Genomic DNA, 16,827 nt, shown 5'->3' with positions numbered 1-16,827 from the left:
CTTTGTCTTTTCTGTAATAAATATGAGCATTAGTTTTCAAAGAAAATGTGCCCCTAAAAATGAAATGTAGTTTGCTGTTGTTGTGAGGTTTGGCAATACTGGAAAAATATTGCAGGAATGGTAAGCATCTTGAAATTTGCCAATATTGAGTAGATTTAAAAAGTAGACAAGTTTATGTAAGCATTATTTTTTTTTTACAAAGGCTTGATGAAAATGTAGTAATCATTTTCATTCAAGAAAGGCTAATAGATTATTTTCATAATAAATGATATCAAATATATATACATTTATCATTCAGAACAGCCTGGAAACAAAGGATTTAATTCAGATGATGGTAATGATCACACTGCAATATTGAGAATGCAAATTGGACAAACATTCTGCTTTGTCTACATGACATTTGCAAATTGCACAACCGTTACTACTTTGGAAAAATATTAAGCATATCAAGTCTAACAACACAAAATGCAAAGTACATTCTGACTACTGGAATTTAACCAGTGAAAAATGTTAATACATTACAAATATATCCTGGAATTTTTATCAGCTGGCATTTATTAGCCTGTGTTCTTATTTACACCTTCTTGCACAGTGCTCACTGATTAAAGATGTTTACACCACAGCTAGGAATTCATATAAATGTACATTTTTATAGTCAAGAAATAAACACCACCATAATATTCCCCAGGGAGTGGATAACATATATGCCGGCAAGTCTGAATCTTATGTTCATAATAAATATATATATGTACAACCACACTACTCCCCAAGGAGTGGATGATATGCATACACTTCTGCTGGCAAACCTGAATCTGATGGCTAGAGTTAACGTCTATGCTCAAAAAAGCATAATTATGAGCTGTATATAAATAGATATGATCATTATCATTACAATTAAGCTCCTCCTGGATTTATAGGGATACTACATACCTCCATCTTGTCCTTGTTGACAATGAGCATTGTGTGAGCATCCACCGTTGTTTGTTAGACAGGATGTAATGGGAGGATGACATTCTAATCCATTGCCCCAGTACGGTGGCCTACACATACAGCTTCTCAAATTCTGAGGGAAAAAAATTGAACAGATATTGGCCCTGATTCATAGAACTTGATTCATAGAACAACTGCTTGAAATCTGTGACAAATTTCCTCTAGACCAATCAATCACCAGATTCCAGTACCGTCATTAATGTGTGATGTTGGACACAACTTTGCAGGACACAACTTTGGAGAAATATATGAATGTATTTGTGTATCTCCCTTTTACCCAATTATTTTCACCTCCTTACTATGACTCAGCATTGCCTCATAATGTAACCCAAGAATTTCACGGGGGGAGGGCATGATTTATAGTATATATTTTTCCAGAGTTGTGTTCAGAGTTACCGAGGTTGACAGTAGCTTATCATATCAGCTCACCCCTGTGAACAAGTTTTATGAAACAGAGCTATTAAGATGTTTTTATCTTGTTTGAATTACATGACCGTCCTTCCACAATTATTTTAGGAGCAATATATTGTAATTACCCCCCCCCCCCATTCGACTACACTGAAAATTGAAGAAAGATGTATCTTGAATATCCTTTATATATCTGAAATTAAATAATTAGGACACAATATTAAAATAAAGGAGAAGACGTATATTGAGCAAATTTTGCAAAAAAATAACATAGATATTGTACACACCAAAATTTCAAGATTTGGGTGAGTTTCCAAATTTTGTTTTAATTTCTATCTAGTGTTGTAATATAATGCAAATGGAATTGATTTCAGATAAAATAAATATAGGCATATTGAAATTGTGGATGGGAGAAAAAACAAGTGGAGCGCCTCTGGCAGTCTCACCTGCACCACACAATTCAATATAGCAGCAGTGCTGACTTTGAAAACTACCATAAATTATTCACAAAAAACACTATTCATATAATGATAAAATACTACATTCAGTGACAATAAATGACATTTGACCTTGATCATGCGACCTTAGACTTGTCATTGATACTTGATTACGCCCTATATCCACATTTTATAAACTTTATCTATAAAATTTGAAAGTTATGACAGGAATCTAATAATTACCTCCAAAATGGCCAAAGTTCAATGACTTTAAATGAGCTTTGACTTTGATCATGTGACCTGAAACTTGTATGAGATGTTCAGTGATACTTGATCACTCTCATGTCCCAAGTTTTATGAACTAGATCCATACACTTTCAGAGTTATATGGTTGTTCAACGAATACCCCCAACATGGCCAAAGTCCATGGACCTTTGACCTTGGTCATGTGACCTGAAACTCGCACAGAATATTCAGTGATAATTGATTACTCTGTTATCCAAGTTTCATGAATCTGATCCTTATACCTTCAAAGTTATAATGATAATTCAACAGATACCCCGACTTGGCCAAAGTTCATTGACCCTAAATGACCTTTGACTTTGGTCACGTGACTTGAATCTCAGGCAGGATGTTAAGTAATACTTGATTAACCTTATGTCCAAGTTTCATGACCTAGGTCCATATGCCTTCTAAGTTATGATGACATTTCAAAAAGTTAACTTGAGTTTAAGATTTTGATGTTGATTCCCCCAACATGGTCTAAGTTCATTGACCCTAAATGACCTTTGACCTTGGTCACGTGACCTGAAGCTCAAGCAGGATGTTTATTAATACCTTATTAACTAGGTCCATATATTTTCTAAGTTATGCTGCTATTTCAAAAACTTAACCTTCGGTTAAGATTTGGTGTTGACACCACCGCCGTCGGAAATGCAGCGCCTATAGTCTCGCTCTGCAATACAGGTGAGACAAAAAGACTATCCCATTGCATGTAGTGCTATCACAGGCATGTTTTCTTATTTTCTAAAATTGAAACACTCAAGGTTTTGTAGCCATCGTGGTGACGATCATGGAAACACAAAGGACTAATTGACATTAGCCACAGTCAAAACCAAGCAAAGTGCTAAAAAACCTTTTTGAAATGTAAGTCAAATATTGTTGTTCATTGAAACACTACTTTTCTTATCATGATATACACTTACTGGTCCTCTGAACCTGCACATTGCATTAGGATGACAACCGCCATTATTCTTCTCACACAAGTTGACTGGGAGACAGACTATACCATCACCATAGTAACTATCATGGCATGTGCAATTAACATTAATGGCAGATGCATTGTGGGAACAGCTGGCATGGATACTACAGCCACCATTTTCCATGAAACATTTGTTGACAGCTGCACAAAAAATGAGTAAAAAAGATAAAATATTAGATTATCTATAACTTTTTACAAAATCATGTTCTGATACTCGTTAATGTAAATCACAAAACAAGTTTCAATATTCAGTAAAAACAACCTTCTTTTGTATGAATTCAAGATATGGAAGCAAGAGTGTTTTCAAGTTTTACAATTCACAGCAAAACCTTGAGAACAGACCAACTTGATATACAAAAAATACTAGTTGGTTTATTTTTCAATGTGATCTAGTCATCAGTCAATGTTGTGAAATTCTGGGATTTGATTATATATCATTCAACCTTGTCACTAATAGCACATAGGTTCTGTCTTAAATTTGGGTCCTGGTATTATGAATGAATAAGAAATACCAAAACAAACTGATTAATGATAGAGGATGACCTCTTCTATTGGTGTGTCACAAAAAGAGCATTTAATTTGGTGTACAGTCATTTATATAACATTTGAGACAAAGTTACATGATGCATTGATGAGGAACCTCCAACTCTTTCAAATAAAAGAGTACATCAAACACAAAACACTAACAACACATTACTAATAAAAAATTAAAAGGCCTTACTATTGCATGTGTAGCCATCTCCATGGTACTGCGGAGAACACTGGCACCTGTTGCCATAGCGACACACAGCATTCTGATGACATGGAGGATCACATGACGGTATGACAGTCAGGATATTCTCACAATACCGACCATCTTGATCTGCAGCACAGAAGCACTCACCAGACTGGCCGTAACATATGGACGAACGGGAGCATCTGCATTCTGCAGTAAAACCAGTCAAATACAATGTTTAACAAGACAAGTTTCTCCTTCAACCCTATCAATCACTTTACATCACAGTAAATGAATGTATTCTTATTAAAACTACACGGTAATAGGGTAACAATTTTTCATGGTTTCTTTCACCAAACTGATCATGCATAGGTTCAATAGAATACAAGGCAAAAGCAATTTTTTTATTTTGTGTCTCGCCCACTTATGAAAATAACCAGAAATATCATGTTTTGCGAGGGCACGTAACAGAATTGTATCGAAACTTCATTGTGAAATGACTGGGATGGAATAACACTTGTCATAAAAGCCTTAAACGTAAACTTTAATGTTGACCAGGATATGACCTTTGACCTTAACATGTGACCTCCGACTGCAGCATATCATGCAGGTCGCCTAAATACATCTGCCATCCAAGTTTTGTTGAAAAGTAACTTCCGGTTGCGGAGTCAGATGTCATAAGAGAGTCTTGCATGTAAACTTTAACGTTGACTTCAAAATGACCTTTGACCTTACCATGTGACCTCCGACTGCAGCCTAACATGCAGGTCCCCCAAGTCCATCTACCATCTAAGTTTGGTTGAAAAGTGACTTCTGGTTGCGGAGTCAGATGTCATAAGAGAGTCTTGAATTTAAACTATAACGTTGACCTGAAAATGACTGTTGACCTTACCATGTGACCTCCAACTGCAGCATAAGATGCATGACCCCAAGTCCATCTACCATCCAAGTTTAGTTGAAAAGTGACTTACGGTTGTGGAGTTAGGTGTCATAAGAGAGTCTTGCATGTAAACTTTAACGTTGACCTGAAAATGACCTTTGACCTTACCATGTGACCTCCGACTGCGGCATAAGATGCAGGTCCCCTAAGTCCATCTACCATCCAAGTTTGGTTGAAAAGCATCTTACGGTTGTGGAGTTATGTGTCATTTGATTTGTGACAGACGGACGACGGACGGACGACATACGGACGACATTTGGATCCCGCCTTCACCTCGGTGGGCAAACAACAAACGATAAAGATTTAGACAGAATAAAATTCAAGTTTCAGAGTTCCTACATTTCAGCAACAGATCATGCACAGAGTAAGAAGACAATACGAAAATGATATTAGATAATACAATCATTTCTGAGACAATGTTTGTATTGAGGGAAACCTTTAATTTTTTAGTTTTCTCCTAAGTAATTGAATTGAAAACAGCTTTAATAAGCTCTTAGGGGTTATCCCAAGGGATGTAAGACTTTTTTACGGATTAATTTGGACTAAATGCCTAATATCTTGATTCCTGCAATGGGTATGTAAAAAAGGCAATGAGCTATAGGGTTAGGGTTAGAGTGGGTACAGTGAAATGCTGAATTATGTTTGTTTGATGTATTTAAATAATTCTTCACATTTATCAATTACCTAAAATATGTTTAAATAAATAGTTTATTACAAGAAATTACCTATAGACTTAGGTTAAATTCCAGGGAAAATCAAAATAACAATGTGACTTACAAATCAACAAATCTACTCTGTAGAGTGCTCAATCATTTAGAAAATAGCTCAGATAGCAACAGTGAGCATCTAGATCCCTATACCACTAGATCCCTATACTATTCAATAGATTCACAACACAAATCGACACCCATGACCTACATAAAAGCCGGGTGGGATTTTTCACTTCGCACTTATCACAGATAATGTGCGCACATGATTTTGTTAATCAAATAATTTTCAGATCCCCAAATAAATTTTAGACTCTTTGGAGGAGATCCATTGGCATCCCTGTAGATTCCACATGAAGAGAAATTTATACATACTTAAAATAAAAAATCCGAAACAAGAAAGATAAAGTAAAAAAAAAGTATGGTCATTCTTGGGCAAAGGAGTCTTGCATGGAAAATATGAGGTTATGCTAAAAGGTGAACAAAACACATCTGCAGGTGTGATTGAATCACACAAAAAAACTAAATTAATTATTATAAACTTGCAACACTACATATATAAGCACAAAGACCTAAAATTTGCATGTACTGTCTTTATCTTTGGTGAAGGGTCAATTATTTGAATTATACTAGAGTATCACTTAACAATCCAAGCTTAAAAACATGAAGTTGCTGTTTGATTGTTTTTTCAACTGCCAATTCTCTGTAAAAAAAAATTAAATAATCAAATCAAACATATCTAGCAACTTCTCTAAGCAATACTTCATTTAGCATTTATCTTACAAATTTAGGGATTAGATAACAAAAAGTTACAAAGATTACATCCTGAAATTTTCAGCTCATTCTATACTTAGGAATATCTTTTATGTCACATAAAAACCCCCAAATATATCATTTGATTGGGCGCCCAATCAAAATACAATTTTATGTAAAAATCGCTAAAATATCCTGTAAAACACGTTTTCATTTCATATCTTCCACATCCTATCTGTTTGAGGGCATTTTCATTTATATGATCTAGTAATGGATTGGAAATTTTTAGGAATTTACAAAAAATCGCTAATAAAATAGATGCTTTAAACCCTTAATAGGAGTTTAAATACATTGGCAGGAAATTCAGCCTCATTCATACATAAGTTATCATCCACTCATTTGTCTCTGACCGTCACTAGCCAAGGATCTACAATGCTGATAAAAATCAGCATCGCAGAAGAAATCTTTTGTCATTCATCTCTCAACAGACAATGATTCGACAAGTTAGCAATTCAGGAGAGGAGATAAGAAGATAGAGACCAGACAGACAGAACTCACTTACTTTTACATGTTGGACCATAGTACCCTGGTGAGCATCTCTCACATGCAGTTCCTGTAAAACCTTCATGACAGGTGCACACTCCATCATTATCATAGCCTTCATTGCAATGACCATGGTTGTTACATGGGTAGGTTGAGCCTCCTGGACATTCTTCACATGATGACATAAATATGAAAAAAAGAAGAGAAAGATAATTATCAGCACAAGTTATCCACAAGGATTCTACTCCTGCAATGATTTGTGGAGTAAAATCATATTACGTAGCAAGACCATCTTTTTTACAATACAAATAATATGTTGAGAAATATTGCACCTCTCTGATTAAAAAACATATACATTATTTTAAGGTTAGTGTATTCACCAAATAATGTATTTTGTATTTCTTATATTAAAAAAAGAAGGGAAAGAAAATGGGGAGGAATCATAAATTTTTGGATAGACAGTTTGAAGAAGTTGTCTAAAAAAAGATGGGAGAGAAAGGACAGAAGGAGGCACTAGAGATAGTTGTATAACAAAATGACAGCAAATAATAATCAATACTTATAGAGAAATAATTAGAAGTAAATTCTAAAAGACAACGATATATGGATTGTCACAAAGCTATTGTTCATTGATACCTTGACAGCTAGGGCCATAGTAACCTAGACAACATGCTCTAGTGACCTCACTAAATTGGCACTCTCTACGACAACCTGATACACTTGAATACCAGCCATCTCTATAGCGGCAATCAGGCTGCTCAGCTCCCTGAAAGAAATAGTACATTACATCATGAAGTACATACTATAAATTGAAAAACTTTACACCAACTCAATTCAAAGTAATTCCAATGGATTGTTGCACGAAACTTTCAATTGATTGCAAGTCAATTTCAGGTCCCCAAATCATTCACAAATCTTGCAATTGATTGCAAATTTCCATTTGGTTTAATGGTCTTCTTTTTCCATCAATTACTGTAAATTGATTTGCTTTGCCAACATTGTGCTATCACTTGCGTATTTCTGACTGAAATTTTCAACTGATTGCAAACATTGTCTCACAACAGTGCCTTACATGCCTATAATAAAAATATGAGCCCTTTCTAATAACAATAACAAATGTGAGCTTTCAAATATTAATAATATCATTCATGTAATCATCAGTATTTCATATCTGAATAATGATTCCTTGTACTCACCACTGGTTCTGCAAGAGGTGGACACATATTATGAGAACCACATTTCTTGCATCGACCCTGATTAAGAAAAAGATGCAAAAACAAAAAATTTATGCAAAATAATATTTTAAATAAGACAGAAATAAAATTTAGAATGGCTATATTTCTTTTCTGTTTCAAATCTTAATACATTTATCAAAAGAAAAAATATCAATTGTGATGTCCAGTCACACATCATATTAATCATATTGATAGAAAAACATCATATTAATCATATTGATAGAAAGAGAAGGAATGTTGTGATTATATTTGTGCATTTTCATTTTTTTTAACCTTCTACGAGGGGCTACATACTTCAAATGATAATATTAACAGATTAATGGAAGAACATGACAGAAACTGCACTTAATCCCCCCTTCCATTTCGATAACAATGATAATAATAATAACAATTATATTAATAATAATAACAATAATAATACATCACTCATATATGGCATAATACACATAATGTTCTGTATGCAGTTTTCAATATAGAAAATTGATACCATAACACAACAAAGTAATAAGTCTATATAGGCCTACAGTATGTCTTCAAGAAATATTTGATCTGACAAAAGTAAAGTTTTAATTATTTGGTTATTAATACTAAGAAATTTTACACCATATCCAATTCATACTGTACTATGATAATACAGTAAATAATTCTTACTAATCTGATTTGTGTTTCTATGACATCGCATCTACCATCCATCCTTGGCAAGGAGATGACCTCTGACACTGGAAAGAGAACACCGCCCTCAAATTCCAGTCCGACACCAATCACCCGGCTCCTCTCATTCACAAATAGCTTTCCCTGTAGAATAAGGGATAATTTCATTCAGGAAATGTCGGTCAAAAATTTTGTGAGCTAAAGAAACCAATTCATCTAGTTGACTGCAAATAGAACTGGTCAGTGAAAATCATTGAGTCATTTTTATTAATGTAACACTCCCGGAGAGTGATCATCATTAACAGCAAACAAGCAAAGTCACTAAAATAAAGCATTATTCCTAGACATGCTTAGAATTATAATTGAACATTCAAGTATATGAATCCAAGCATAAATTGTTGATAATTTCAAGTGATTCAGAATTCCTTTAAATTCTATAGGCTGAATTAATCACAGAATTCATCAAGACATAAGAATTAATATCATAAAATTTCATTATCATACAAGACTCGTAACCTACATAAACATTTAAAAATCTGACCAATTCTGAAATTCTACCATATATTATTACGAATAAAATGCAACTTATAAAGCAGTCGTATCCACTCTGCAAAGCAATCAAGACACTAAATATTTTCATCATCAGCTGTAACTGACCACTATCAAGGCAAACATTTACTAAACATGGGTCAAGTGCAACACAATTTTGATAATGCATTAACTCTTTGCCCGCCACGTACACTATCCCCCCTGCGCCACATTAATTTTGGGGTGCCGTATGCATTGCGTGCGAACTGTGACTTGAGTCGTCGTTGGCAGTCCGCTGTATGTGCCGCGAGTCGTCCGTGGCGGGCAAAGAGTTAAAAAACAAAAGCAATGTCATCTATTTCTGTCTCTGACTCAGCTCCAAACAATTCATTATCAAAGTTCCTAAAATCTATGTATCTCATTTACATAGCAAATATGTGTTGTCCTACCTGTGCTATGGTGCTAAATCTGAGATCAGACCCTTGCAGACTTGGTACAGTATAAGGGTCAAGCCGAGGCCAAAGGTCATTGAAGAATCGCTTTGCAGAGAAAAGAGAAAGAAAGAACGTTCTAAATAATACATTTAAAAATATGAAATAAAAAGGGAGACTGTTTCTTTAAAACAAAAAAAAAGTATTCATATTCCCTCAAGGAAATAATAATTAGCCAAAGAAAAAATGGCAATAAAAGGGAATGAATGAACACACTGATCATCAATTTAATACTGATAAAGGAAAACATCTACAGTATTCATTAAGTAATATGTATAAACATGAACAAAGGTAAAGAAAACAAAGAAAGGTCATAATACTCTGAAGTGAAGGAATAATTGACAGCCCTAAATTGTGGTAATAGCATTCAAGACACAATCAGAGATAGACAAAGGATAGATCAGTTGAGCAGCCATACACTTTATGTGGCTTGTAATAAATGCACAACTAGGGAGCATTTCATGCAACAATTGGTCAATGATTTTGCTGAAAATTTTGCTCTCAGCCAATCATATACAAGGATTTTAGAAGATTATAACAAATATTCAGTGAAATCACTATTGAGCTTCATGAAATGCTCCCCCTGGTGATCGGCCATGCAAATATATATCCTGCAATTAATACACCTCTAACACCATACCTCATCTGGGATCACATGATGCGCAATGAATTCCTGCAACAGAAGGCGGTTGTCTGGATCAGTTAATTTATCTAGCTTTCCTGGAGGTAGCTTCATGAATGCTTCATCTGTGGGAGCAAAGACTGTACTATCTCTATGAAATCCCCCATGCCTTATACCATGTGGTGTGTGTCTTCTAGGCGGTCCTCTTTGCCCCTCAGGTCGGTCAAGAGATCGTTTACGTTGAAGACCATGATTGTTGGAGATTCTCTTGCCTTGACCTCTTTCTCTGTCCTCTATGAAATGGCTACCAGCTGCCTCACCATGCCTCTGACGCGTAGATGTGATGTCATCTAGTCTGAGAGTGCTACCTTGCTGCATTCTTCCCTTTCTCCACTTATCATTACCTTTAGTGTGATATCTTCTTCCACGGTCATCTTGGTGCATACCTCTTGGTCTTTGCCGACTGTTGACAGATCCCCCAATTCCACTTGATCCTTCTCCAGACATATCACCTGACTGACCATGCTCACCCATCCTGCCAGAATCATGTGATCCAGTTATCCATGGAGGAGGTCTACGGGGTGGACTCCCACCATGACCAGGACGTGGGGGACCATCAGAAAAGAATTCTTGGAACATTGGTGTCAATTGCAGAAGCTGCAGGAAGGTAGAGATGTTGTGAGTGGTGCCAAGGATTTCCAGGTCTCCACCAACGTCTGGATGTGGACGACGACGACCATGGTTATCAGAAGAAAAGGCCATGTCCTTAAGAATAGAACAAGAAGTCAACCAATTTGAAAAATGTCATCAGGAATGGTGTGCTTCAAAAAATGAAACCTGATTTAATAGTAACAAACAGTAAGTAAAGATTAATTACAAAGTAAAATTACTACTTTGGGCTTGAATTTAGTATATTACCACTCAACTGAATAAAAGTTTTATATGGATTATAATTCAACTACAACATAAGTTATACACAGAGATGAATATGGCAATAAAAAGGTTGTATAGCTATTATGCAATTTGCCTAGTACTACAAACAAAGTGAATTGCTCAGAATCAATTTACTGCATTAACAATTCAGAACTCAATATTTGGTCCAAAACCAAAACCTAAATACAAACCAATCAGAATAAGCCTCAAACTTAACTTTTATCCAAAAATATTACTATATCTTCATGTACCTGTATGATTGATTTTAAAATTAAACATGTATTAGGACTAAAGCGATTGTGCAAGAGCAGCAATCATAATACTGTTGATCAGGATGATGTATCAAGTTCAGAAAGAATATAAAGTTGGTTAACCCCACCACTGCCTACCTGTTCTTGAGGCCATTCATAAATTCTGGATGGTATTAGCATGTTGTCAATGATATGAATGATGCCATTAGATGCATTGTGATCTGCTACAATCAATCTCACATCAGATCCTAGTATGATAGTGTCATTCTGTGAATAAGGCAATGATTCCACTTAATCTACATATTACAAAGTGCTTCATTGAAAATATTACAAAGTGCTTCATTGAAATAACATTCACAATTATCGTTCAAACATTGACAATAAAATCAATTTTGTTAAGATGAATAGAGAGAATTATGCACATAGTAATTACTAATGATAATTCCTTTCAAATTTGCAATATTACTACCAAAATCCCTTATTAAATATGAAGTCTCTACTATTATATGATAGCGAACAAAAAATACTTTTATTAGTAGTTAATAACTGCATAAGACACCAAGAAATTACAAAACAGATGTAATTTTCAACCCTGTCACTAAAAATGCTAATTCATGTTATTGATATTCACCTGATCGGTTGCTACACCAAGGTCTTGACCATTCATCATCCCTAAGGTTGTGTAATTACGAAGGTCATTCATGGTCATGTGACTTCCTGCGATCACATGATACAAGACATACTGTGTCAGGAGATAGGTGTATTCATACCATTCCTCAGGAAGTACCTGCAACAAACAAATGTGATTACACACTTCTTAGGGTGACATTAGCCATTAAGGTGAGTGTTTTCCATACTGAAGGAGGTTGTGTGAAATATCAAACATTTTGTGTTGCATTATGGGATCAATTTGTGCTTGACAGCAATTGACTCCTTGATATGCAAGAACATCTTCTTGGCAGCTGTGCCGTATAAATATGGTCTCTTTTGTTTACAAATGTTATTTTGTTTCACTAAATTGATTTTGAAGTTATATTTTCACTGATTTCAAAAATAATATATCACAGGTTTCCAGCAACTTTCATTGCTCTGTAAATTTTTATTTAGTTTACAGTTGTATCATATGATATATATGCATAAATGAATTCATACTCAATATCATAATAAATGTAAACAAAATCAATATATGTCCTTTGGAAGTGAAACAATACAAGTGACTTTTCATAGACAAGATATATGCAATATTAGAAATACAAAGAAAATCATCATGAACAAAATGGAAAGTGGTCCGCCTCTATCCTTCTCAAGGTTACAATGATTCCAGCTCATAATTTAGGATGATGGCATGGTTTTACATTAATCATTTTTTTCCTGAATCCTCAATCCATTAACACTAAAAAGATAATACCTCAGACACCCACATTAGTTTGTGAGTATCAACTTATATTGCATTCCACATCATAGAATATAGAAAGTAACACTCTGGGAAGTTATACTCATGCCGGTTAATACATCAATCTCTATGGAAATAAAACAAAAATCCCTGAAACACTTTTAAAGTTCAAGGTTCTACAAAATAATAGATTTTAAAAGAAGTCATATGTGAAGACAATACACACTACTAGACCTAATGTAAGGGTTTGTTTATACCTGATCTTGGAGGAATGCAGTGATAGCTACATTAGTTGGCACAAACAAAGTGAAATAGCCTCCAGTTCTCATCAGAAAGTTAGGAGAGTCCAACTGAAATGACACCATAAAGTAATGTTTGATTACTGACTGAAAATAAGTATATCATGATTCCATCCAAAAATAGTAACAATGATGTATGTATTCTGTAATGCACAATTTCTCAGGGTGTTTCTATACACCTGGGTTCCGTTTCACAAAGGTAAGCAAGGTACGCTTGATTTCTACGATTAATTGTACATTGTAGCCAATGGAATCAATCGTAGAGAAATGTTCTACGATCATTGCTAAGCTTTGTGTTATGGGACCCAGGTCTTTGCATTCAATCAACCTTCTTTCACACACACATACATTCTTCACTCCCTGGGAATAAACCAGATTAATATACACTGCTATACACATTCTTCATTCCCTAGGGAGTAAACCAGTCAGTCACATTATGAGGAACTCACAACTCTAGGAAATCTGACCATGAGAAACTCATCAGCAGAGCTAAGAACAGGTTTTTTTTGTTCTACGTCCAAGGAATATGTGGTGTCAAAATAAATATTTTGCTGAGGAAAGCAACTTTGATTTTGTCACAAGAAGAACAAATCTGTGCCCCAATCATATAAAATTTGGCCTAAATTGAAAAAAAAATAAACACAGAATGTCTGGTGTAATAACAAAATCATTTGATGATAAATTACAGGAGTCATAGAATCATAAATGAAAAAAAGTTTTTTTCAGTTGCAATTTTGGACCCCTTTTGTGCTATGAAGGAGAGGGGGTGCAAACTGAACTGTATGTGGTCTTTCATTGACTATGAGTTATAGTCTCAAACATTTTGTGATAACTATTAATAATACAGAAAAGAAAAAATGGACTATAATTCAATTTTAATATAGAAAATAAGGCATGAGAGGAACATAACCTGTTTTGCTATTTGGAAACATAATTATTGTGGTATGAATGTATTAGCAAGTGTTTTATCGGTTAAGTGCGTACAAGACTATACTGCTCTGAATGTTGCATTATGGGTGAAGGCCCTGGCCAGATTTAAGTAGTTGAGGCCTTCAGGTGGTGCTACACAAGGCTGCTGGTTTGTATTTGCTTTAAAGGGTGCATGGCATAATCATTATCATTAGTGGTGCAATATCCTTATCATGTATAAACAATATGAAGAATCCGATGATCTTTTTAGGTTTGCATGGTAGAGTTTATAACGTGGAGAAGGTTTATGGGTTACCATGTGTAATATGAAGAAGGGAAGGAAAAACAGGCACAAAATTTGATATGGAAAGACGAGAAAAGATGAAATCAGAAGTAATCTTTTCTTGTAAGTGAGTGAAGTCCTGAAAAGGACCATACACTCCTGAAGACAGACAGTCAACCTGCCCAAAATGTCAGGTAACCTCTCTTCACGTCATCCTGCTACTACTCAAACCATCTCTACTCAAGCCATATTTAGCTCATCTCATCTGGTTTACAATCCTTTTCAGGACTTCACTCACTTTCAAGAGAATACTTCTGATTTCCTTTTTTCATCCTTTCTCGGCTTTCCATTTCAATTTTTCTGCCTGCATGACGAAAAACTTTCATTTGAGAACACTATACCCCAGTTCCCCTTCTCATCAATTCTCTTCTCCAGCCGTAACTGCCTCAAGAAAGCAATTTAAGTATCAAAACACCTGTTTCTTGACGTTGGTCCGAAGATAAAACAACAGCCCGGCATATACAGTCACAGCAGGGGGCCACACACGATGGGATGCATGCGCAGCGCTGAGTGCGGTCCCTGTAAGCATGCCGTCATTTTTATTCGATTACTTTCCTTATTCCGAGGTCGATTTTCTTCGTTCGAAATTGTAAATGGACAAACATTGGGTTACTGAATACAATATGCCTTTGAAAACGTGATTAAATATGGAATACAATAATTTCATTCCGAAGGTCCTACTACAGGCAGAGAAGTCTTACGTAATAGCGCAGCTGTTGTTTATCTTTTCGTTCTTTGCTCAACGCTCATTACTGGCCTGTGGGGGTGAAATTGAGACAGCGGGGATTACCCCTGGATTACTTGGCTAAGCGTGGTTGATAAGGGCTTGAAAATGATTTTTAGGAGATCCAAATGGAAAATGGGGTACAACACCGCAGTTCGCAATCCGAACTGCGGTATTGTTTCAAAGGAAAGTTTGACGTAATGGTATTTCCTTCCCTTCTTCATATTACACATGGTGAACTGTAAACCTTCTCCACGTAATATGAAGAATGTTGTTGAGCTTTTTGTTGCTTCACATCTGAATAAGGCTAAATATTTCAAAGCACGATACTTACATATTGTAAGAAATCCAAAAAGAGGCTGGCTTCTGGTATGCTCCAAAGCTCCTAATTTCATGTAAAGAAATAGGAATAATTATATCCTACATAGATTGATTCCTGTATAGTGATTGGTTCAAATAGCATCATGTGACTGAATACATTTCAACTATGATGTTGCATGACGTCAGACCTCGATTTCTTTTTTGGATATATCGAGGTCTCACGTCATTATTTCACAAAACTGGATATCTCGCTAAACTCTCGGGCGTACCGGCCAGCGCGCTTTCTCTCCCAGGCAAGTCCAGCGATGCGTCGGCGCAGGCACAAATTTGCGTCCCGCTGAGCGCGATGGCTCGGAGAAAAGAAGGTAATTCACGGCAAGTAAACAGACTTTGCAAGATCAGCGCATAGATTTTGGTTATGAATTATCAAAAGTAGGATATAAAACAAATATATCAGGCGTTTCATTCGAAAGCATAGTGGAAATTATTAATCCTCGTTTGGACTAGCAAAACTACTATATTTATTACTTGCCAGACCAACCTTGGATAAATAATTCCACTATACTTTCTCAAAGCCTGGTATATTTGTTTACTGTATCATTATAATACATGTATGTGTCCTACATTACAATCACTATCTATAGAAAAAGTTTATTGAAAATCCCACAAGGCTGTGAAGAGTACCATGGATTTGAATTGAATCAAAGTGAATTTATTAGCATCAGCAATGTAGATTTATGTCTTCCATTGGATTAGACATTAATTATGAAAAATACATAGGCCTACATATATATTCCTTAAGTAAAAGTAATACAGATAAAGAACAAGGCATAAGCTTTGTCATGTCTCGCTCATGGCACTTGTGAAAATAACCAAAAACATCAAGATTTGCAACAGCACGCAACAGAATCATCAAAATAATTGTAAAGTAACTGGGATGGAATAACGTTTGTCATAGGAGAGTCTTGCACGTAATCTATGACATTGACCTCAAAATGATCTTTGACCATACCATGTGACCTCTGACTGCACCATGACATGCAGGACTCCCAAGTACCTCTTCAACTTAAAAATAAGATGAAGTGACTTGCGGTTGCAGTTATGTGTCATAAGAGAGTCTTGCATGTAAACTTTAACGTTAACCTCAATGACATTTGACCTTACCATGTGACCTCCGACTGCACCATAACATGCAGGTCTCTTAAGTCCATCTACAACCCAAGTGAGTGAAAAGTGGCTTACGGTTGCAGTTATGTGTCATAAGAGAGTCTTGCACGTAAACTAAAGTTGACCTGACCATAAACTTTACAGTTGACCTCAAAATGACCTTTATACCATGTGACCTGCGACTGCACCATAACATGCAGGTTCCC

General features: G+C 35.5%; 1 protein-coding gene across 1 annotated transcript in view; it reads right to left on the bottom strand.

Annotated features, from left to right (window-relative positions):
* Positions 1 to 16,827, bottom strand: part of LOC121412015 (stabilin-2-like) — a 67,118-nt gene that overhangs the window by 13,074 nt on the left and 37,217 nt on the right. Inside the window, exons 29-41 of the mRNA XM_041604928.1 lie at positions 15,468 to 15,518; positions 13,116 to 13,208; positions 12,097 to 12,252; positions 11,604 to 11,732; positions 10,300 to 11,046; positions 9,618 to 9,707; positions 8,641 to 8,784; positions 7,951 to 8,007; positions 7,391 to 7,520; positions 6,774 to 6,923; positions 3,818 to 4,021; positions 3,041 to 3,237; positions 931 to 1,063 (exon numbers count right to left, since the gene is read on the bottom strand). Of these exons, the coding sequence (XP_041460862.1) occupies positions 931 to 1,063; positions 3,041 to 3,237; positions 3,818 to 4,021; positions 6,774 to 6,923; positions 7,391 to 7,520; positions 7,951 to 8,007; positions 8,641 to 8,784; positions 9,618 to 9,707; positions 10,300 to 11,046; positions 11,604 to 11,732; positions 12,097 to 12,252; positions 13,116 to 13,208; positions 15,468 to 15,518 (2,281 nt within the window). The remainder of the gene's footprint in view (positions 1 to 930; positions 1,064 to 3,040; positions 3,238 to 3,817; positions 4,022 to 6,773; positions 6,924 to 7,390; positions 7,521 to 7,950; positions 8,008 to 8,640; positions 8,785 to 9,617; positions 9,708 to 10,299; positions 11,047 to 11,603; positions 11,733 to 12,096; positions 12,253 to 13,115; positions 13,209 to 15,467; positions 15,519 to 16,827) is intronic.

This window comes from Lytechinus variegatus, chromosome 3 (assembly GCF_018143015.1).
Source record: "Lytechinus variegatus isolate NC3 chromosome 3, Lvar_3.0, whole genome shotgun sequence".
Classification (NCBI taxonomy): Eukaryota; Metazoa; Echinodermata; class Echinoidea; order Temnopleuroida; family Toxopneustidae; genus Lytechinus; species Lytechinus variegatus.
This window is presented reverse-complemented; position numbering and strand designations above follow the sequence as displayed.